This window comes from Coregonus clupeaformis, chromosome 25 (assembly GCF_020615455.1).
Source record: "Coregonus clupeaformis isolate EN_2021a chromosome 25, ASM2061545v1, whole genome shotgun sequence".
Lineage (NCBI taxonomy): Eukaryota > Metazoa > Chordata > Actinopteri > Salmoniformes > Salmonidae > Coregonus > Coregonus clupeaformis.
Window position 1 is genome coordinate 34,662,942 of NC_059216.1, and position 24,805 is coordinate 34,687,746.

Below are 24,805 nucleotides of genomic sequence, written 5' to 3' on the forward strand. Positions count from 1 at the left end.
CTTAAGTATCAAAAGTCAAAGTAAAAGTATAAATCATTTCAAATTCCTTATGTTAAGCAAACCAGACGGAACCATTTTCTGGTATTTTTTTTAAATTTACGGATAGCCAGGGGCACACTCCAACACTCAGACATAATTTACAAATGAAGCATTTGTGTTTAGTGAGTCCGCCAGATCAGTGGAAGTAGGGACGAGCTGGGATGTTCTCTTGATAAGTGTGTGAATTTGACCATTTTCCTGTCCTGCTAAGCATTCAGAATGTAACGAGTACTTTTCGGTGTCAGGGAAAATGTACGGAGTAAAAAGTACATAATTTTCTTTAGGAAAATATTTTTAAAAAGTACAGATACCCCAAAAAACTACTTATAGTACTTTAAAGTATTTTTTGCTTAAGTACTTTACACCACTGGTTTGATATGTGCACAGATTATGCATTATATTAAGCATATAGTCTAGTGGCCGCTCTAAAAATGAAAATAAATGTCTTCAACAATGGAAGGCAGTCGGGAGGAGGACCATTCTAGCTAATGAGAGGGCAGATATGCATGAAAACAAACATTTAAGATTAGGCCAGGGTTGAAAGTAGTTTGAATTTATTCCCGGTACGGGACCTCCTGTTTGTGCACGCACCAAAAATGTTTTTAAATTGCCACCCGCTAAACTAGAATAGTGTAGGACAGCAGGGGTAGGCATTAGATTTAGCCTTGGGAAATTATTTTTATCTGCTAATAGTCAAAATAGAACAACATAATAGCAGCCCCATTCATAGGCCTACACTACAAATTAAACAACATTTTTAACACATATATAGGCTATATAATCAGTTCAATGTCAATAACATATCCTAATATTTTCAATCTGATTACACTGATAAAATCACAAATGTCTCTATTAAATTAGTTTTTTATATTTCTTTGTCCGTTGATTGTGGGGAAAACCGCTTGCAATCAAGAGAAAATGTCGCTCTGAAAAAGTCGCAAAAGGTGGATATTGAAAATAGACGTTTCAGGGAAGAATGGACAGAGAAATAGGTATTCTTACCATATTTCTCCAATGTCAAACCACAATGTCTTGTTTGCAACTAAACGGTTGCTGTTAGCAAATAATCAAATATTACACACGTATGAATCTAAGCATGGCACTTTCAAGTTACCTTTCCACCCATACAGAGGCTCGACCGAGACAGAAAAATATAAGCTTCAACCCATGGCTACTCGTCTGTTCCTTAACCTAACAACAGAAGTGCTTATATAAAAAACTGCCTGGGTTTAAACATCTTCTCTTTTCAGAAAATGAAAAGTTCAATTAATAGGGACAGAATAGCAAAGTCATTTTTTTGTCTCCTCGAATACTGAAGGCTCAGCTTCACAATGTCATAGAGAGGAATCAATATATCCCCATATGCATCAGAGTCACTTATTTTGTGGGCATTTTAAAGCTTGTTTCTAGCATAAGGCATCACGGAGATAAGTATTGTTATAGAACGCTTTATATTATCTGGATACTTTTGATTTCAAAATAGAAAGCTAACAATCCTTTTTGCCCTTTTCTTTAACAAAGGGTATGGTATACCCTCACTCCTTTTGAGCCCTGGATTTAACCAAACACACCAAGCCCTTCCCAGATATGGAGGTATTTAAGGAGTGCATGGTGACAGTATTGGAGAATTTGGCTACACTGACAAATCTATGGATAGTATAATTGCTTCTATCAAACAGGTAGGCCTACCTCTTATTTTTTTTAATAGGAAGAAATAGGCTCCAACAGGGGCGCAACTTTGGTTTTAGAAGTGGGGGGGACATAATTGTTATTTTTTAATCCGATAAACAATCCAAAACAGGAGACATCTGCATGGTCCTAAAGCGCACCGTTGCCTCGTTTTGTCCCCCCGTCCCCAGTGAAAGATATGCCCCTGGGCTCCAACAAAGCCCTCTTGTTGTTGTTGTTGTTGTTGTTGTTGTTGTTGTTGTTTTTTAGGGGGTAGATCAGCTTTAATATTGCAGATAGATTGTAACTTCCATCAATGCAATTGTCTGCATCACTTCCAATCCCCCATATATTTTTTAGCAAATATATATACAGTACCAGTCAAAAATGTGGACACACCTACTCATCCAAGGGTTTTTCTTTATTTTTACTATATTCTACATTGTAGAATAATAGTGAAGACATCAAAACTATGAAATAACACACATGGAATCATGTAGTAACCAAAAAAGTGTTAAACAAATCAAAATATATTTTATATTTGAGATTCTGTAGTGTATTAAGATTATGACGTTGTTAATGTTTTTAAGTGGAACCGGAGAGGATGTTTATTTTAGTGTCAGAGGGAATGGTTTTAATGTGACACCCCGGATAGGACAGAGAAGTCTGTGTGTTGTAGGGGATTGGACAGTAGAGGGAGCCACCCCTATCTTGGGAAGATTATATATACTGGGTAAAAACGACGAAGAGGTTAGAGCGGCCATTGCAATCTGGGACGCCGTTCTCCGGGTGTCATGACATCTGTAACTTATGCTGAAAGCTTGTGATATGAATAAAACTTATGATCAAAGGTTCAGTATGAGCGGACTCCTTTGTTTATCAGCAATAATTGCCAGCATTGACTCGATACTACAATTCTTCAAATAGCCACCCTATGCCTTGATTTCAGCTTTGCACACTCTTGGCATTCTCTCAACCAGCTTCACCTGGAATGCTTTTCCAACAGTCTTGAAGGAGTTCCCACATATGCTTAGCACTTGTTGGCTGCTTTTCCTTCACTCTGCCGTCCGACTCATCCCAAACCATCTCAATTGGGTTGAGGTCAGGGGATTGTGGAGGCTAGGTAATCTGATGCAGCACTCCATCACTCTCCTTCTTGGTAAAATAGCCCTTACACAGCCTGGAGGTGTGTTGGGTCATTGTCCTGTTGAAAAACAAATGATAGTCCCACTAAGCCCAAACCAGATGGGATGGCGTATTCCTGCAGCTGTGGTAGCCATACTGGTTAAGTGTGCCTTGAATTCTAAATAAATCACAGACAGTATCACCAGCAAAGCACCCCCACACCATAACACCTCCTCCTTCATTCTTTACGGTGGGAACTACACATGCAGAGATCATCCGTTCACCCACACCGCGTCTCACAAAGACACGGCAGTTGGAACCAAAAATCTGAAATTTGGTGTCCAGACCAAAGGACACATTTCCACCGGTTTATGTCCATTGCTTGTGTTTCTTGGCCCAAGCAGAGGTAACTCTGGGTCTTCCACTCCTGTGGTGGTCCTCATGAGAGCCCCCAGGATTTCAGTCCTTCACAGCGTAGTGTGTTACCAATTGTTTTCTTGGTGACTATGGTCCCAGCTGCCTTGAGATCATTGACAAGATCCTCCCGTGTAGTTCTGGGCTGATTCCTCACCGTTCTCATGATCATTGCAACTCCACGAGGTGAGATCTTGCATGGAGCCCCAGGCCGAGGGAGATTGACAGTTCTTTTGTGTTTCTTCCATTTGCGAATAATCGCACCAACTGTTGTCACCTTCTCACCAAGCTGCTTGGCGATGGTCTTGTAGCCCATTCCAGCCTTGTGTAGGTCTACAATCTTGTCCCTGACATCCTTGGAGAGCTCTTTAGTCTTGGCCATGGTGGAGAGTTTGGAATCTGATTGATTGCTTCTGTGGACAGATGTCTTTTATACAGGTAACAAGCTGAGATTAGGAGCACTCCCTTTAAGAGTGTGCTCTAATCTCAGCTCGTTACCTGTATTAAAGACACCTGGGAGCCAGAACTCTTTCTGATTGAGAGGGGGTCAAATACTTATTTCCCTCATTAAGATGCAAATCAATTTATAACATTTTTGACATGCGTTTTTCTGGATTTGTTTGTTGTTATTCTGTCTCTCACTGTTCAAATAAACCTACCATTAAAATTATACTGATCATTTCTTTGTCAGTGGGCAAACATACAAAATCAGCAGGGGATCAAATACTTTTTTCCCTCACTGTAGCTCTGGACTTCGTTACTGGCCTTCCCCCATCTAACGGTAACCTCACCATTTATTGACAGGTTTTCCAAAATGGCTCACTTCATTCCCCTCTCCAAGCTCCCGTCCTCCAGGGAGACTGCGGACCTATTAGTATCCCATGTGTTTAGTCTGCATGGCATCCCCACTGACATTGTTTCCGACAAAGACACCAGTTTACCTCCCAGCTATGGAGATCCTTCTGTCCAGCTCTTGGAATCAATGTCAGTTTTTCTTCTAGATATCACCCCCAGACCAACGGCCAGACCGAACGGTCCAACCAAGAGATGGAGACTGCCCTACGCTGCGTGACTTCTGCTAACCCTTCCTCCTGGAGCGCTCAGCTAACCCTGGGTTGAATATGCACACATCACCCTCACCAACACCTCGTCAGGTATGTCACCCTTCGAGTGTGCTCTGGGTTACCAACCCCCCTTGTTCCCCGCCCAAGAGGTTGAGGTTGCGGTTCCCTCTGTCCAGGACCATCTGTCACCGTAGCTGGAGGAAGGCCCGGGCTGCCCTTCTTCGTGCCTCCGACAGGACCCAGTCCCAAGCCAACCGTCGCTGGGCCTCAGCTCCTGTCTACACCCTGGGTCAAAAGGTATGGCTCTCATCGAAGGTCCTGCCATTGAAGGTGGCATCAAAGAAACTTTCCCGCCGATTCATTGGTCCCTTTGAAATTGACCGTGTTATTAACCCCTCTGCGGCGTGCCTGAAACTCCCAGCCTCTCTCAGGATCCATCCTACCTTCCACGTATCCCTGATTAAACCTGTCTCCTCCTGCAGCAGCTCATCCACCCCCTCGGCTCATCGATGACCTTCCTGCCTGTACCGTCCGGTGGCTTCTGGACGTGCTCCGTCGTGGCTGGCAGTACCTGGTGGACTGGGAGGGAGACAGGCCTGAGGAGCGCTGCTGGGTGCCCCGCCGTCACATTCTGGACCCCTCCCTCTTACGGGATTTCTATACCTCACACCCAGACAAGCCTGCTCAGGCACCAGGTGGCGCCCGTAGAGGGGGGGTACAGTCACATCTGCTCCTGCAACGCACTCTACTGCTCATCCTGTGTCTCCTTGACCTGCCGCCACTCCCCCAGTACCCTCTCCCTCTCTCTCGCTGTGGGTGTGGCGACAGGTGTGCTGGAGTCAGAGCAGATCCCCACCAGCTGCAACCTGTTCCATAAGCAAGACCTCTACAAATACTCAGTCCTGCCACTTCCACACTGCCAGATTGTAATCTCTGCTCAGTCAGTCTACGCTTCTAGCAGTTTGTTACTATTCATATCCTGTTGTGCCTGTTTTCCTTGCCTGACGCTGTTTTCCTCTCCGCTACAGTTCTGCCGCTCCAACTCTGGTCCCTGTCTCCAGTCCCACGCCTCGTCATCCTGCTACTCTGTCCTGGATTTCCCACTCTACTACTCCCTTGGATTCAACCTCCGGAACGCCTCCACCTGTCACAACCCCCCTCACTCCAGCCTCAACCTCCACACCTGGTTTCCAGCAGTTTCCCCTGACCTGCACTCCATCTTCCCCCTGTGTTTCAATAAATACTTTGGTTTCTTCATCCCAGTCTCCTCGTCTGAGTCTGCTCTTTGGTTCCCCTGTTCCACTCCGCGTAACATAATCATTGGCCAGTACAGAGAATAAAGTAAAACCACAAGTCCAAATCCCTATCTCCATCCATGGCAAATTTAGGAAAGGGCCAATTTTTGCTAGCTAGTCACTGGAGGACAACAATAAAATGAGCTGCAACAATTCAAGTTGTTTCTGTCAATAATGTATGCTCTCAATGCAATTTGATAGGAGTGACACCAAATCCAAACTGGCTTCCCTTTTTTTTTCTTTTTTTTGTGGTGCGCCAGGACCATTCACAGTTGAGCTCACTCAACGTTGATTGGCTATTATTTTATACTTTTAAAAAAATATCAAGGGAGGCCAAATGCAATTTGGCTTCCCTTGCATTCAATGCTATGTCGACAACCATGTCATACTATTTTGGACCAGACCGCATCAGATAGATGGCCTACACATACAGCAACAGAGGGGCGCTGTTTTGCTCGCTCGGATGCATTCTCCAGTGAGATGCGTTCAGCCTCTTGCGAATTGAAGGAAAATTATGAAACACAGAGACTAAATATAATTATTTTATTTATTTTTTGGTCAATTTTTTGGGGGAAGCCTGGCTTCCCTTGGCATCCATGAATACATGCCACTGGTTATATAGCAATAGTGCCCACTCTGGTCTTGGCATGTGCGCTCTAGCCAACAGTTTGCAGATACAGTGCGGGTAGCCTACTACATGATGAGATTATTATGGACAAAAGAGCTAGATTATTTGTCAAACGGCAGCCAAGCATTGATCATCATGTCACCAGAATAAGACCCTTGACATTTATTGGAAAGGAGTAATTTATTCATTTTGGAGGTATTTGACCCAGTTGTTAGAAACATGAATACTTAAATAGGCCTACATTTTGTCAATCTGACATAATCATTTCTAACAGTGTTTGAATAACAAAAGTAAATTAAGTAAATCTGTAATATTAATTTTAAGTAAAAAATAACCTGTTTCCATTAGGTGTAACTACTGTCCAACATTTAATGAAGTCGTTTTTAATGAAAAAGTTGTTGCACTTTCACCACCCTGTGAAGTACATTATTTTTTTTCTTCTGTAGCCTAAAATGGCATGATTTCCTGAGTCATCACGTGACTCCAAATTTACTTCAATGTTATGTTTTTTAGGCTATTTGCACATAAAGGCGTTTCCACCACCATTTATTTTCTCGCATAATTAATTTTACTGACACAAAGATCCCACCATGTCGAACAAACTAATTATCTGTCAGCATTTATAAAATTGTACCGAAACTACCTGTTCCCTCAAAGCTGTTGTGATTTTTTTTATATATGTTATTACTTTACTCGCATAAAAACTGTGGGTGGAAACGACCTCCATACAAAAACTCCTCGCTTGGTGAGCGGAAAGAACGCCACCTGCTGGAGAAGATAGATTTTGGGCCCAGTTATCCCTCTCCCTTCGACTCAAGCACTGAAAATGTAGGCTAGACAGCAGACAAAACAAAACGCATATGCATCTGGTGGACATCGGGCATAAATTGGCTTTAACAATGCGGACGCCTCACTTCTGCTGAAGCTGCATCACAGTAAATGCTTTAAAGCCAATTTATGCTTGATCTGGAAATGCGAGGTAAATGCTGGAAATGCTGTGGGGGCCACTGCAGATGTCAGATTGACCATGTAGAGCCTTTTACAGTATTGTGAAAAGGAATTCGACTAAAAGTCAGCTACACGTCACGAGATAGGAACGAATGTTACTTACTTCATGTTCCGCTGGGGATGGACTTTTCAGTACACTGTTTAGCAAAACATGTCCACGAGACGCTTCTAAAAATCAAAACATCATTTATCATTTAATAATATATTACATAGCTATCAGACTGGTTTATGATTTATGCAATAAGCCACTTACGTCGGAAGTATTCGCGTTCCTGGTATTAGATCAATGATTTATGCATTGTTGTAGCAATATCTTTTGAGAAAATTGTCTAGCCCGTAACTGCAACAATTCAACTCCTGACAGTGAGTATTTCCCGCCACCACATCATTGAATTGCTAATGACATTCTTCTTGCTGGCTGGCTAGTTAAATCATTACTTGCAATTAGTCTTGCATGTAGTTTTTATGTAGTTTGACTTTGAAAGCTATTTTCTCATGATGTTGTTTGCAAGAATGTGCCTAGAAACTAAGTGGGCGTGTACGGTTTACAAAACAGTTCAATGTAGTTGTGAGTTATAATATTTTATTACATGTTTTATTTATTTCACCTTTATTTAACCAGGTAGGCCAGTTGAGAACAAGTTCTCATTTACAACTGCGACCTGTCCAAGATAAAGCAAAGCAGTGTGATAAAAACAACAACACAGAGTTACACATGGGATAAACAAAACAGTCAATAACACAATAGAAAATCTATATACAGTGTGTGCAAATGTAAGTTATGGAGGTAAGGCAATAAATAGGCCATAGTGCAAAATAATTACAATTTAGTATTAACACTGGAGTGATAGATGTGCAGAAGATGATGTGCAAATAAATATACTGGGGTGCAAATGAGCTAAATAAATAACAATATCGGGATGAGGTAGTTGGGTGGGCTAATTACAGATGGGCTGGGTACAGGTGCAGTGATCTGTAAGCTGCACTGACAACTGATGCTTAAAGTTAGTGAGGGAGATAAGAGTCTCCTGCTTCAGAGATTTTTGCAGTTCGTTCCAGTCATTAGCTGCAGAGAACTGGAAGGAATGGCGGCCAAAGGAGGTGTTGGCTTTGGGGATGACCAGTGAGATATACCTGCTGGAGCGCATACAACGGGTGGGTGTTGCTATGGTGACCAATGAGCTAAGATAAGGCAGGGATTTGCCTAGTAGAGATTTATAGATGACCTGGAGCCAGTGGGTTTGGCGACGAATATGTAGTGAGGGCCAGCCAACGAGAGCGTACAGGTCACAATGGTGGGTAGTATATGGGGCTTTGGTGACAAAACGGATGGCACCGTGATAGACTACATCCAATTTGCTGAGTAGAGTGTTGGAGGCTATTTTGTAAATGACATCGCCGAAGTCAAGGATCGGTAGGATAGTCAGTTTTACGAGGGCATGTTTGGCAGCATGAGTGAAGGAGGCTTTGTTGCGAAATAGGAAGCCGATTCTAGATTTAACTTTGGATTGGAGATGCTTAATGTGAGTCTGGAAGGAGAGTTTACGGTCTAACCAGACACCTAGGTATTTGTAGTTGTCCACATATTCTAAGTCAGACCCGCCGAGAGTAGTGATTCTAGTCGGGCGGGAAGGTGCAAGCAGCGTTTGATTGAAGAGCATGCATTTAGTTTTACTAGCGTTTAAGAGCAGTTGGAGGCTACGGAAAGAGTGTTGTATGGCATTGAAGCTCGTTTGGAGGTTTGTTAACACAATGTCCAATGAAGGGCCAGATGTATACAAAATGGTGTCGTCTGTATTAAAGTCTGTGTGGCACTGACACATTGCTGTACAGTGCATTCTCTTTCAATGTAACGTTAACAGTTATAGTAACGTTACAGTATTTCCCTTCTAATAACTAGAGGCCGAATTCTTTGAGAATATCCAGTCCACCTCTGGGGATATCTTCCCCATGACTAGTGTAAAGGCTATAATTGTAATACCCGGATGTAGTATGTATACCAGTGGTGGTAAAGGCCAGGTGATGTCAATAACTTGCCCTATATATGTGGCCCCTAACCACAGTTCTAGGATCAGCCTTTTCTCTCAATCCTAAACATAATATTATTCACTTGATGGGAAGGCAAAACTGACTTTAGATCAGTGACCAATTGTTCCTTTGATTGTAAAGCTGACAACCATGGGCCTCCTGTTGCTGACTAATGACCATGACCAATCAACGTTGACCTCTCACCCTTTCTCTCACCTCTCGCAGATCAGAAATGTCACTGGAGAATCAGCACGGGAAATGGACACTCTCCAGCAGCGATGACGACAACGATGACCCACGCCCTTCTGCCTCAAACAACAACCCCCCGCCTGACCAACACACATCTTCAGACTCCAACCACAACTCCCCCAAGATAGCCTCCTACTTCCACCAACCCAAACATGATCCTGATCTTCCACTTTCCATAGAGGTGAAACCTGAACCTAAATCTGACCCAGTGACTGCCGCCCCCCCCCTCTCTATTGGCTCTGAGGCCAGACAGGCATCACAGGCCAGCCAATTGAAGCCAGTAAAGTACGAATCCAACCAATCCAGCCCCTTTCTGGCTGGTAAGAGGAAGAAGGTTGATGATTCAATTTCCGGCTGGGCTCTCTCAGAAAGTGATGATGATGATGATAAGGCTAAAGGTCAAAGTTCAGGACAGAAAGACCCGCCTCCCAAGAGGTTGAGCCCCAAGCCGAAGAAGGCAAAGGTGGAGGAAAGGCCTCCCAGCCCCCATGGTAGAACCTACTACATTGACGAACCGGATGACTTCTTTGAGACGAGCGTGCCTCCTGTCAATGACACCTACAGGTTCTACCTCAACAAGGTCACAGGGTTGGAAAAGAGGTACAACACTGGGGCTTTGCACATCAAAGGTGAATTAATACTCGCTCTGCTCTCATTTCTGTGTTGACAGTAGAGACTTCTATGTTTCCCAAGGTAATCGTCAATGTTTTTGTGTCCTTATTTCAGAAATCCTCTCTCCTTTGTTCGGGACACTGAAGGAATCTGTGCAGGTATGAGATCATTGAGATACACTAGTACTGAAATATGTTGCTCGGTTGACTGAAGGAGATGAAAGCAGGTTTGCCTATTTTAGTTACGTTATCTGTCCTTTCTTTTGTAGTTCAACTACTGCTTTGACATTGCCTGGATGTTGCAGCAGTACCCACCTGTGTTCAGGTAATGCCCTACTCTTTGTTAAGCTCAAACTCTATACAGCAGACAACCATCAGATTCAGTTCCAACACCCCCAGAACAAACTCATCGGAAAATAAACACCCGTGGCCTAAATTGCAATTCATATCAGTCCGATGTGGTCCTGATATATATAATTACGATTTTTTTAAAAAGAAGGTGACCCCAGAAAGCCAGATGGAGATGTGTCAATTAGATGTTCATTCATATTGATCTATCATTCAGATATATTAAGCCTAATATTACTGTAACGTAGGCTATAGCTAGGTTTCCATCCAATTGACGACATATTTCATGCAAATATTTTAAAATCTGCAAAAAAACAATATACACCTTTTCCTACCAGAGATGTTTCCATCAAATTGACTTGTTGCAGATTAAAGGCTGTGCGTGATGACATAGTGCACATAAAAATACCTTTTGCGGTTAAATGATGTTTTTTAATATTTTTTATTTCACCTTTATTTAACCAGGTAAGCCAGTTGAGAACAAGTTCTCATTTACAACTAGGACCTGGCCAAGATAAAGCAAAGCAGTGCGATAAAAACAACAACACTGAGTTACATATGGGGTAAACAAAACGTACAGTCAAAAACACAATAGAAAATCTATATACAGTGTGTGCAAATGTAGTAAGTTATGGAGGTAAGGCAATAAATAGGTCATAGTGCAAAATAATTACAATTTAGTATTAACACTGGAGTGATAGATGTGCAAATGATGATGTGCAAATAGAGATACTGGGGTGCAAATGAGCAAAATAAATAATATGGGGATGAGGTAGTTGGGTGGGCTAATTACAGATGGGCTGTGTACAGGTGCAGTGATCGGTAAGCTGCTCTGACAACTGATGCTTAAAGTTAGTGAGGGAGATAAGAGTCTCCAGCTTCAGAGATTTTTGCAGTTCGTTCCAGTCATTGGCAGCAGAGAACTGGAAGGAATGGTGGCCAAAGGAGGTGTTGGCTTTTGGGATGACCAGTGAGATCAAATCAAATTGTATTTGTCACATACACGTGGTTAGCAGATGTTATAGCGGGTGTAGCAAAATGCTTGTGCTTCTAGCTCCGACATTGTAGTAATATCTAACAATTTCACAACATATACCCAATACACACAAAACTAGTAAGGAATGGGATTTAAGAATATATACATATATGGACAAGCAATGACAGAGCGGCATGGACTAAGATACAGTAGAATATTATAGAATAGAATTCAGTATATACATATGAGATGAGTAGTGCAAGATATGTAAACATTATTGTAAACATATACCTGCTGGAGCGCATACTAAGGGTTGGTGTTGCTATGGTGACCAATGAGCTAAGATAAGGCAGGGATTTGCCTAGCAGTGATTTATAGATGACCTGGAGCCAGTGGGTTTGGCGACGAATATGTAGTGAGGGCCAGCCAACGAGCGCGTACAGGTCACAATGGTGGGTAGTATATGGGGCTTTGGTGACAAAACGGATGGCACCGTGATAGACTACATCCAATTTGCTGAGTAGAGTGTTGGAGGCTATTTTGTAAATGACATCGCCAAAGTCAAGGATCGGTAGGATAGTCAGTTTTACGAGGGCATGTTTGGCAGCATGAGTGAAGGAGGCTTTGTTGCGAAATAGGAAGCCGATTCTAGATCTAACTTTGGATTGGAGATGCTTCATGTGAGTCTGGAAGGAGAGTTTACAGTCTAACCAGACACCTAGGTATTTGTAGTTGTCCACATATTCTAAGTCAGACCTGCCGAGAGTAGTGATTCTAGTCGGGCGGGCGGGTGCAAGCAGCGTTCGATTTGAAGAGCATGCATTTAGTTTTACTAGCGTTTAAGAGCAGTTGGAGGCTACGGAAGGAGTGTTGTATGGCATTGAAGCTCGTTTGGAGGTTTGTTAACACAGTGTCCAATGAAGGGCCAGTTGTATACAAAATGGTGTCGTCTGCGTAAAGGTGGGTCTGAGAGTCACCAGTAGCAAGAGCGACATCATTGATATACACAGAGAATAGAGTCGGCCCGAGAATTGAACCCTGTGGCACCCCCATAGAGACTGCCAGAGGTCCAGACAACAGGCCCTCCGATTTGACACATTGAACTCTATCTGAAAAGTAGTTGGTGAACCAGGCGAGGCAGTCATTTGAGAAACCAAGGCTATTTAGTCTGCCAATAAGAATGTGGTGGTTGACAGAGTCGAAAGCCTTGGCCAGGTCGATGAAGATGGCCGAACAGTACTGTTTTTTATCGATCACGGTTATAATATTGTTTAGGACCTTGAGCGTGGCTGAGGTGCACCCATGACCAGCTCGGAAACCAGATTGCATAGCGGAGAAGGTACGGTGTACCAAATTAAAAATACAAGTTAAATGGGTTTCCATCACATTTTCAAATCAACTGATGGTTATCTCACAAAGAGTGTTGTGTTATATAGTGAGTGTGCCCACTCCAGTATTGGCACATGCGCTCTAACTAACAGCACGTATAGCCTACATGAGATTATTATGGACTAAAGAGCAAAATTATTTTTATTTGTCAAATGGCAACCAAGTACGATGATCATTTCACCAGAATAAGACCCTTGATATTTATTGGAAAGGAGCATCAAGCTCCTCAACTTGCACTTTCACCACCCTGTGAAGTTCATCATAATATATTTAATCTGTAGCCTAATAAACTGCATGCTTTCACGACGAGTTTTAGTGGGAGGACCACACAACATGTCATTGTATGACTCCAAGCTTACTTCGATATGATGGTTATTATATCAATATTTACACATAAAAGCGCTTCCACTGACCTTTCTCACATTATTCATTTTACCAACACTAACATCCCACCTTGTGGGACATTTGGAAAGTTTACAGACATGTTCTGTTTCCATCAGGCCTGTCATGAAGTTTTTTATACGACATGTTCTTTACTTGCATAAAAAGGTTGGATGGAAACCTGGTTAATGCTGCAGAAAATGTACCTGTCACAAGAAAAAAAGTTACCAGCTAAGATGATACTGTGATGTCACGAGAGGCTGTGTCCTGGAGGGACGTTACATCCCCCTGAGGTGGCTGCAAACCCAGACAGCTATGGCTCCATCTGCTGGTATGGTCGGGAACTCCACCCCTCTATGGCCAATCTTCCCACGCAGCTGAAACAAATGAGGAGCTGATGAGCTGAAGGTTTGGGAAGGGAAGAGACACAGTCTCCAACCTGGGCTGTCTGGAGGACAAGAGTGCTGCCCGTCCACTTCCAGGAGGAATATAAGGATTTGGAGATACTTACCTTTGGGGAAATACTCACCTTTGGATATATGCACCGGTGGAAATACGTGTGGGACATTTGGAAGGACGTTTTGCTGGGTTGGCCACTAGCTGCAACGTGGAATACAGTAAGACTGGGGAAAAGTTATTTGAGCGAGTGAGAGTTATGATTTTGGATGTGGAAGAGACATCCCTGAACTGTTAACCCGTAAAGAGCCACAAGAGAACAGAATTGTGTTATACTTTCGTTAGTTTCCCAAGACCTTTAATAAAATCGTTGTTTTGATTGAACCTGGTCTCCTTGCACTACTTGAGCAATCCCGCTGAAAGCTGTGTAGCCTCTCGTGACATCACAATACATACATTGTGAAATGCGCTCCATACTGAGATGCGCTGTCTTTCCCCACCCTTTCCCCACGTGGCACCAACGATATGCTTTGGGAACAAACCCACACTCTGGCCGAACCGACAAGAGGCCAAACCGACAAGAAAATCGAATTTCAACCAACGGCCTCCAACCAGTGGAGGCTCCTCAGAGGAGGAAAGGGAGGACCATCCTCCTCAGTGAATTTCATAAAAATAGTGAAACATTATAGTTATCCTTTTCAGATAAAACTATACTAAATATATTCACGTCAGCAAATAATTGATTAAAACACATTGTTTTGCAATGGTCAACAATAGCCTCAATAGCACTCTCTACGGTAGTACCATTGTTTAGCCGGAGGACAGCTAGTCTCCGTCCTCCATAGACTTACACAGTAATTATGACACCTTCCGGAGGACGTTCTCCAACCCATCAGCTCTTGTCCACCCAATCAAAGGATCAGAGAATGAATCTTGTACTGAAAGCATAAGCTACAGCTAGCCAGCACTGTAATGCATACAATGTGGTGAGTAGTTGACTCAGAGAGAGGAAGACAATAGTTGAACAGTTTTTAACAAATTAATTTCTTAACAAATTAAGGAGAAGCAAGAAAGAGCGAGAGCTAGCTATATTTAGTATTTTGTCACTTTCACGTTCACTTACTTAGATAGCTAATGCTAGTTTAACCTACTCAAACACCCGGCTCAAACAGAGAGGGATGCTATGTTACTTAGCTGGCTATGGCTATCCAACACTGGAACTCTTCCAAGTCAAGGTTAGGGCTGTTGCAGTGACAGTATTACCGCCACACCGGCAGTCATTACTCAAATTCTACGTGACCGTTGAGTCTCGGTAATCTCCTCTTATGCACTCTGGACATGAGTTAGTAGTACCCAACTCGCTAACGATCATCAGGTCGCTAATGGCCTGATACTCAGGGCTCTATTGTCCCTCTAACCACTCTGACATCAATGCAAATGCTCTCGAAAATCACATCAAACAGTTATCTTCAAAACAGTATGTGCTTTTAAAAAATTATCTCACTGTGATTGATCAATTTGAAGAAAGAAGTTCAACAGCAGGTTGAAACAGTGTAAAACATGGTCTTTGTGGATGTTGTTTCAAAGCCTAACACAACGAAATAGACAGTGCTTTCTAAGGTGATGATTAATTCAAAACATCCATATGCATATTAGAGCTTATGCATACGTATAGGCCTATATATGAGCCCATGCCCCCAAAAAAGTAACAACCCTGAATATAAATAATTTTTATTGAAGATACTTTTGTATATACAGTGTATGTGGACTCCCCTTCAAATTAGTGGATTCGGCAATCTAAGCCACACCCGTTGCTGACAGGTGTATGAAATCGAGCACACAGCCATGCAATCTCCATAGCCAAACATTGGAAGTAGAATGGCCTTACTGAAGAGCTCAGTGACTTTCAACGTGGCACCGTCATAGGATGCCGCCTTTCCTACAAGTCAGTTTGTCAAATTTCTGCCCTGCTATAGCTGCCCCGGTCAACTGTAAGTGCTGTTATTGTGAGGTGGAAACGTCTAGGAGCAACAACAGCTCAGCCGCGAAGTGGTAGGCCACACAAGCTCACAGAACGGGACCGCCAAGTGCCGATGCGCCTAGCATGTTAAAATCATCTGTCCCCGGTTGTAACACTCACCTCCGAGTTCCAAACGGCCTCTGGAAGCAACGTCAGCACAAGAACATGAAATGGGTTTCCATGGCCGAGCAGCTGCACACAAGTCTAAGATCACCATGCGCAATGCCAAGCGTAGGCTGGAGTGGTGTAAAGCTCGCCGCCATTGGACTCTGGAGCAGTGGAAACGTGTTCTCTGGAGTGATAAATCACGCTTCACCATCTGGCAGTCCGACGGACGAATCTGGGTTTGGCGGATGCCAGGAGAACGCTACCTGCCCCAATGCGTAGTGCCAACTGTAAAGTTTGGTGGAGGAGGAATAATGGTCCGGGGCTGATTTTCATGGTTCGGGCTAGGCCCCTTCATTCCAGTGAAGGGAAATCTTAATGCTACCACATACGATGACATTCTAGACGATTCTGTGCTTCCAACTTTGTGGCAACAGTTTGGGGAAGGCCCTTTCCAGTTTCAGCATGACAATGCCCCTGTGCACAAAGTGAGGTCCATATAGAAATGTTTTGTTGAGTTCGGTGTGGAAGACTGGCCTGCACAGAGCCCTGACCTCAACCCCATCGAACACCTTTGGGATGAATTGGAACGCCGACTGCGAACCAGGCCTAATCGCCAACATCAGTGCCCAACCTCACTAATGCTCTTGTGGCTGAATGGAAGCATGTCCCCGCATTAATGTTCCAACATCTAGTGGAAAGCCTTCCCAGAAGAGTGGAGGCTGTTATAGCAGCAAAGAGGGGACTAACTCCATTCCATTTTGGAAGGAGATGTTCAACGAGCAGGTGTCCACAAACGTTTGACCATGTAATGTACTGTATTCTAGTCAAGGCTCATCCTATATAACTACTGCTGTACAGACCTTTTCAATTCATATAATGTCCATAATGTCTACACAAATACATATATATTTATATTCCAGACTCTGACATTGCTCGTTCTAATATTTCTATATTTCTTTATTCCTTTCTATTTTGGATTTGCGTGTATTATTTTGTATTGTTAGGTATTAGGAACATAAGCATTTCGCTACACCCGTGATAACATCTGCAAAGTATGTGAACGCGACCAATAAAATGTGATGTGATGTGTATAAACCCTGCTCCTATTACTGCTGGTGATGTCCTGTCTGTTCTACAGAGATAGGCCTGTTCTAATTGTCCACGGAGACAAGAGAGAGGCCAAGGCCCGTCTGCTGCAGCAAGCCCAGCCCTACAGCCAAGTCCGCTTCTGCCAGGTAACACATCTCTCTAACCTTCTTCTCCTTTTTCCTCCTCTCCTCTGCAATCACTCTCTTTTTTTACTTGCCCTTCTTCCGGCTTCCCCTCTTCTCTCAACTTCCCCTCTTGCCGCCTTCTCTTCCACTGTCCTCTTGCCCTTGTTTCCCATGTAAATATTCACAACATTCAGTGTCATGTTGTAATTTACACCATAGCCCACCAGAGGGAGTCATTGATAAAAGAGACATTGACTCACAACATAAACTCAAACGAATCAAATCGACTTAGCCTATTTCTTCTGCTCCATTCTCCTAATCTTTCATTCCTGACCTCTTTTGAGGTATTATTTAAATCACACAGTCTTCTGTAAAAGTTTTTGAAGTTAAGTAATTTACCTAATCGCCAAAAAGCAGCCTCTTACTGCTAGCCAGCCAACTATAGTGCATTATCCTAATGAGCCATCCTGGTGCCTCAGCTGTGTTCAATTGGATTTACTGTCTGTCTCCTAACAGGCCAAACTGGATATTGCCTTCGGAACACACCACACGTAAGTGTTCCTTTTCTCCCCTCATTTTCTCCCCACGCACAATATATCATCCATGTACTCTTGTAATTTGATCGGGAGTTTTGAAGAATTGTCTCACTGAGTTGGTTTTGCTAATTTTCTCCATCAAACGGTGGAGACTCATAAGGCCTGAGCGGAATATTGTTTCATAGGTAAATGTATTTAATTGGTCTCTGAAGAACTAGTTCACGTAGTCAGGGCCAGGGGTCTCTTTAAAAAAAAATCTAAATGCTGTGGAGCTGGAGCCCAAACAAATGATGCTTTAGCTAAGTGTACCTTTAATGCACATTAATGTTACCCGAGCCGGGCCTAGAGGAAGGATCTCAAATTGAAGGTAGTGTGCAAAAGTCACCTATCATACCCCCAGTCAACATCCAAGTGAGCCTGCATCAGTATTCTGTACCACCACCGTCATTACACTCAATAACCACTCTAAATGTCAAAATGAGAACAAACTGAAAGCCAGGTTGTGTGTTACATGACATGATAAATGGATAGTGAGAAACTACTTTGTGTGCCGTATGCTACTGGCATCTGATCCGTTTTATCCTAAGTGTTAAACAGGAGAGCAAGCCTCTGTTTCCATTGCTGAATATTTATATGTTTGATTTCTCCCTGTCGCTGCGTTGAACGATTCCTATGGTTTATTCAGGTACGGGTAGACTGAGGTTGGGTGCCTCGGGAGGTGATAAGTCCCCTGTAGCTCAGTTGGTAGAGCATGGCGCTTGCAGCGCCAGGGTTGTGGGTTCGTTTCTCACCGGGGGGCCAGTATGAAAATGTATGCACTCACTAACTGTAAGTCGCTCTGGATAAGAGCGTCTGCTAAATGACTAAAATGTAAATGTAATATCTCCCTGTTTGAGAGAGTTTGAAAGATTTCTGTAGAGGGTAAATAAAATATTGATGCCTAGATAATCCTCGTCTAAAACACCTGTGTCTGCTCTGGTGGGTTGTACTTTGCTGCTACGTGATTAGTTCGACCTCGGGCTGAGTACACACACACACACAGACAGAGGTACACACAGTCACTTACACAATATGAGGCACACACACATAGGCTACACATACACTACCGTTCAAAGGTTTGGGGTCACTTAGACATTTCCTTGTTTTCAAAAGAAAAGCAATTTCTTTGTCCATTAAAATAACATCAAATTGATCAGAAATACAGTGTAGACATTGTTAATGTTGTAAATGGCTATTGTAGCTGGAAATGGCTGATTTTTAATGGAATATCTACTGTTGAAGTCGGAGGTCTACAAACACGTAGGTTGGAGTCATTAAAACTTGTTTTTCAACCACTCCACAAATTTCTTGTTAACAAACTACAGTTTTGGCAAGTCGGTTAGGACATCTACTTTGTGCATGACACAAGTAATTTTTCCAACAATTGTTTAGACAGATTATTTCACTTATAATTCACTGTATCACAATTCCAGTGGGTCAGAAGTTTACATACACTAAGTTGACTATGCCTTTAAACAGCTTGGAAAATTCCAGAAAATTCTGATAGTCTAATTGACATCATTTGAATCAATTGGAGGTGTACCTGAGGATGCTTGATGCTCCCATGCTTGACATCATGGGAAAATCAAAAGAAATAAGCCAAGACCTCAGTCTGGTTCATCCTTGGGCGCAATTTCCAAATGCCTGAAGGTACCACGTTCATCTGTACAATCAATAGTACGCAAGCATAAACACCATGGGACCACGCAGCCGTCATACCGCTCAGGAAGAAGACGCGTTCTGTCTCATTTTACATTTTACATTTTAGTCATTTAGCAGACGCACTTATCCAGAGCGACTTACATGAGCAATTAGGGTTAAGTGCCTTGCTTAAGGGCACATCGACAGATTTTTCACCTAGTCGGCTCGGGGATTAGAACCAGCGACCTTTCGGTTACTGGCACAACGCTCTTACCCACTAAGCTACCTGCCGTCTCCTAGTGATGAATGTACTTTGGTGTGAAAAGTGCAAATCAATCCCAGAACAACAGTGAAGGAACTTGTGAAGATGCTGGAGGAAACGGGTACAAAAGTATTAATTTCCACAGTAAAACGAGTCCTATATCGACATAACGTGAAAGGCCGCTCAGCAAGGAAGAAGCCACTGCTCCAAAACCGCCATAAAAAAGCCGGACTACGGTTTGCAACTGCACATGGGGACAAAGATCTTACTTTTTGGAGAAATGTCCTCTGGTCTGATGAAACAAAAATAGAACTGTTGGCCATAATGACCATCGTTATGTTTGGAGGAAAATGGGTTAAAGCTTGGTCACAAATGGGTCTTCCAAATGGACAATGACCCCAAGCAAACTTTCAAAGTTGTGGCAAAATGGCTTAAGGACAACAAAGTCAAGGTATTGGAAAGCCCTGACCTCAATCCTATAGAAAATTTGTGGGCAGAACTCAAAAAGCGTGTGTGCGAGCAAGGAGGCCTACAAACCTGACTCAGTTACACCAGCTCTGTCAGGAGGAATGGGCCAAAATTCACCCAACTTATTGTGGGAAGCTTGTGGAAGGCTAACCGAAACGTTTGACCCAAGTTAAACAATTTAAAGGCAATGCTACCAAATACTAATTGTGTGTATGTAAACTTCTGACCCACTGGGAAAGCTGAAATAAATCATTCTCTCTACTATTATTCTGACATTTCACATTCTTAAAATAAAGTGGTGATCCTAACTGACCTAAGACAGGGAATTTTTACTAGGATTAATTGTCAGGAATTGTGAAAAATTGAGTTTAAATGTATTTGGCTGAGGTGTATGTAAACTTCCGACTTCAACTGCACATAGGCGTACAGAGGCCCATTATCAGCAACCATCAGTCCTGTGTTCCAATGGCACGTTGTGTTTGCTAATCCAAGTTTATCATTTTAAAAGGCTAATTGATCATTAGAAAACCCTTTTGCAATTATGTTAGCACAGCTGTTGTGCTGATTTTAAAGAAGCAATAAAACTGGCCTTCTTGAGACTAATTGAGTATCTGGTGCATCAGCAATTGTGGGTTCGATTATTGGCTCAAAATGGCTCAAACTCGTCAGTCTATTCTTGTTCTGAGAAATAAAGGCTATTCCATGCGAGAAATTGCCAAGAAACCGAATATCTCGTACAATGCTGTGTACTACTCCCTTCACAGAACAGCGCAAACTGGCTCTAACCAGAATAGAAAGAGGAGTGGGAGGCCCCCGTGCACAACTGAGCAAGAGGACAAATACATTAGTGTCTAGTTTGAGAAACAGGTGCCTAACAGGTCCTCAACTGGCAGCTTCATTAAATAGTACCCGCAAAACACCAGTCTCAACGTCAACAGTGAAGAGGCGACTCCGGGATGCTGACCTTCTAAGCAGAGTTGTAAAGAAAAAGCCATGTCTCAGACTGCCCATCTTTTATTTTTATTGGCCAGTCTGAGATATGGCTTTTTCTTTGCAACTCTGCCTAGAAGGTCAGCATCCCGGAGTCGCCTCTTCACTGTTGACATTAAGACTGGTGTTTTTATTTTCTAAGTGACCCCAAACTTTTGAACGGTAGTGTACACAGAGAGGTACATACACACAGTCACAAACACAACGAGATGAGCAATCAGAGGAGCATTCTCTCTCTCTCTCTCTCTCTCTCTCGCTCTCATTCTCTCACTCTCTCACTCACTCACTCAAAATTATTGAATAATGAAAAGGTTTTCCTCCCAGAGCTTAATGGAAAGGTTTTTCAAATCCTCTTAACACAGGGTCTCTGTAGGAGTGTTTGACATTCATATATTCCGCTGCCTGGAGTTTCTAAATGGTATATTTTTCAAACCTGGATAAACACCAAACCAATGTCTGTGAATCGTAAGTCTTCATTACCTTCAGCTCCTTCAGGTCAATAGAGTTTCAACACATTAAACTGCTGGGCATTTCCATGCCAGAATGGCAAATAAGTTATCATATACATTTTATGAGCACCACCAACACAGTGAATGGGAAAATGGATTCAAAGGAAATTCCCTCTGCTGGTGATTTGCTGAATTTGCAATACTAAAGGAGGGCTGTGATTGGTTAATGGCCTATAATGCGAAATTATATGTTTAAAGAGAGTCCACTCTGGAAATTTGATGTGCTTGTAGAGTATATTGTTTAACACATGTCTCAAAATGAACAAAATCAAAAAGGGTACTTTTGAGATATTTACGTTTATATTTTTAATTGTCCTTAAATATTTTAAACACTACTCATATTTCAGAGCACACGGTAAGGTTTCAAATGACACCAAAACTGGCTTTGTAGCATCTATAGACTCATTTTTGTGTAAGGCCTGGGTAAGGCCAAAAGGTCACACATGTTCTTAAACTTGAATCAATTGTTTTTCAATAATAATGTTGGATACCAACATTGAAGGTATGCCAAACATTCTTCCCACGAAGGACCTTACATAGAATTTTATTTCAGGAAAATCCAAAACATCATGAATATCTTTTGGCCATCCTGGCGTGAAATTGCCCTGCTAGCTAAAATGCACTTAGTGTTTATCTCCCTCAGAATACTGATGTGGTGGAATTATATACTCTCTTCGTTCTATAAGGGCTATTACTGTGTATTAATGCTACATGATAGATTGTATGAATGACCCTGGATAGGCATGGTGGATTCACCTGCTGAGGTTAGGTAAGGTTTCAGGAGTTTGATAATACAGTACATTGATAATACATGAGATACATTATTCAAAACAGAGCAGTGAAGATGGTGTTGCATCTTAATCAGATTCACTGGATAAATACAGAATACAAATCAGCAAAGTCTCTTGAATATAATAATAATAATATGCCATTTAGCAGACGCTTTTATCCAAAACGACTTACAGTCATGTGTGCATACATTTTTACGTATGGGTGGTCCCGGGGATCGAACCCACTACCCTGGCGTTACAAGTGCTGTGCTCTACCAATTGAGCTACAGATGACCACCTTGAAGTTGCATGTTGTTGTGGTTCAGTTGTTGTATGTTGCCTGTGTGGTTGTATGTATGTATGTGTGTGCATCTGCGTGCACGTTTGTGTATAGTGTGTCTTCAATTGACATGTGTCTTCCATCTTGTGTTGACAGGAAAATGATGTTGCTGTGGTACGAGGAAGGCTTCAGAGTGGTCATCCTTACCTCCAACATGATCAGAGCAGACTGGTACCAGAAAACACAGGGGTGAGTCTCAGACAGTGGCCATGTTTGAAGACTACCGTTTCTATAGTCTGGTTAAACTAGACTGAATGCTATGCTAGGTTACAGTTTCTACTCTCCCAGTTGAGATAAAGTGAACTTAAACTTCATAATTTTATTGTTGATTCATTACTAAGTTATTGATTTCCTGTTTTTGCTCTAGTTCTTGCATTACCGGAGAACCAGGTGTCTTTAAAGTTGTTAGTTTGTGGTTTGCGCTTAACAAAACAACAACATTGGTCTCATATCTGAGTTGAATAGCTGTCGTCGTGATGTGTATTCATTCCCACGTTAATAACACATTTTCTCTTGGTTTCCATGACAACTCACGCAGCAAGCTGAAATGAGGCGCATTTTATACCCAAATAGTAACGGGCACAAGTTTCATGGCCAAGTCCCAATCCTTTCATAGGAACCTGCACTGATTATTTTACAGAAACACATAGGCCTATTCAATATCTCTGCAGTTCATCTCTTTTTAATGTCCATCTCTTACACTAACAGTAGAGATGTAATCATCCCATTTTTGTTTTATTCTTTCATTCAGGTGATCCCCCTGAGGTAATTTCCTTTCTACTCCACCTCTCCCTAACCCTTGAAACCAGATCCATTAGAGAGACTCTAACAGAGAGAGCAGCCATTACAGAACTATAGTTTGGCTAACTCATCCCTTACCTGAATATGGTTTCTCACTCTCTCTTCCCTACCTGTCTCTCCTCCTTCACATCATCCCTCATTTAATACACACACACACACACTCTCAAAATCACATTCGCTTTTACACTCTATCTCTATCTGATCATCGTGTTGAAATGGTTGTAGTATATGTCTGGTTTTGGCATCTACCTAGAAGGGGTTCCTGGTGTCTGTGAGGGGAACGGCACCTCCGTACCTTCAGGCTCTGATCAGTCCCTACACCCAAACGAGGGCACTGTGTTCATCCACCTCTGGCCTGCTGGCTCCCCTACCTCTGCGGAAGCATAGTTCCCGCTCAGCCCAGTCAAAACTGTTCGCTGCTCTGGCACCCCAATGGTGGAACAAGCTCCCTCACGACGCCAGGACAGCGGAGTCACTCACCACCTTCCGGATACATTTGAAACCCCACCTCTTTAAGGAATACCTGGGATAGGATAAAGTAATCCTTCTACCCCCCCCAAAAAAAATGATGAGTTCCGTCCTGTTTTATTTTGTAGCAGCCTGCCCCGTCATTGGGGTCACATCACACACGCCTGCGATGTCTGTCACTCCACCCTGGCTTTCAGCCTCTGTCATGCTGTGGATGACAAATGACTAAAGGAATATTATGCAGGGTGTGTTGATGTTGTGAGATTGTCTTGCTGTGTTTTATTTAGTTAGAATGATGAATGAAAAACACGTCATTGAGGGTAAATGTAGGCTCATGGGGATACATCAGAACACTGATGACTAGGGGTTGTGTTATTGTATTGTGTGCAGTAATATTTAACAGATGTTGAATTGTGACAGTATCTCTCTGCGTGTGTGTCTCAGGTTGTGGATGAGTCCTCTGTATTTACGGTTACCCGAGGGGAGTCCAGAGACTGCGGGGGAGTCTCCCACCCTTTTCAAGCGGGACCTCCTGGAGTACCTGGGGGCCTATCGTGCCCCCGAACTCACCGACTGGATCCAGAGGATCAGAGAGCATGACCTGTCTGAGACCAGGTGAGACTATGTTAAACGATGATCATGTTCAATTGGCAGAAAACATTTGACACAGATTAGGTACTACCTTGTCCATAATAAATCATTTTGGGGGGTGTTCCCACTTCATGCCAACTGAACATTTGAGATGTTGACAGCTCCTCCTCTCTCCTCCTAAGGGTGTATCTGATAGGTTCTACTCCAGGGAGGTACCTGGGCTCAGACATGGAGAGGTGGGGTCACCTGAGGTTGAGAAAAGTAAGAGTTCTTCTCTTACTTCTATCTTATACATTCTCAGATGAAATAGTTGTGACATTTTCAAATGCTCTATACCGGGATTGGATGGCTGCATTGTGAATGCAGGCTTTTGTTCCAGCCCAGCATTAACACGTGTTTTCCTCAGTTTTGACCCTCTCTCTGTGTCTC

The 24,805-nt window shown here is 42.7% G+C and overlaps 1 protein-coding gene across 2 annotated transcripts in view; it reads left to right on the forward strand.

Moving 5' to 3' along the window:
* Window positions 1-7,369: 7,369 nt before the first annotated feature.
* The window catches only part of tdp1 (tyrosyl-DNA phosphodiesterase 1), an 85,044-nt gene continuing 67,608 nt past the window's right edge, over window positions 7,370-24,805 (forward strand). For both annotated transcript variants that reach the window (XM_041848276.2, XM_041848275.2), the window contains exons 1-9: window positions 7,370-7,604; window positions 9,495-10,147; window positions 10,245-10,288; window positions 10,399-10,454; window positions 16,886-16,982; window positions 17,478-17,512; window positions 22,613-22,705; window positions 24,230-24,400; window positions 24,559-24,637. In XM_041848276.2, the coding sequence (XP_041704210.2) occupies window positions 9,502-10,147; window positions 10,245-10,288; window positions 10,399-10,454; window positions 16,886-16,982; window positions 17,478-17,512; window positions 22,613-22,705; window positions 24,230-24,400; window positions 24,559-24,637 (1,221 nt within the window). In that variant the 5' untranslated portion in view covers window positions 7,370-7,604; window positions 9,495-9,501. The remainder of the gene's footprint in view (window positions 7,605-9,494; window positions 10,148-10,244; window positions 10,289-10,398; window positions 10,455-16,885; window positions 16,983-17,477; window positions 17,513-22,612; window positions 22,706-24,229; window positions 24,401-24,558; window positions 24,638-24,805) is intronic.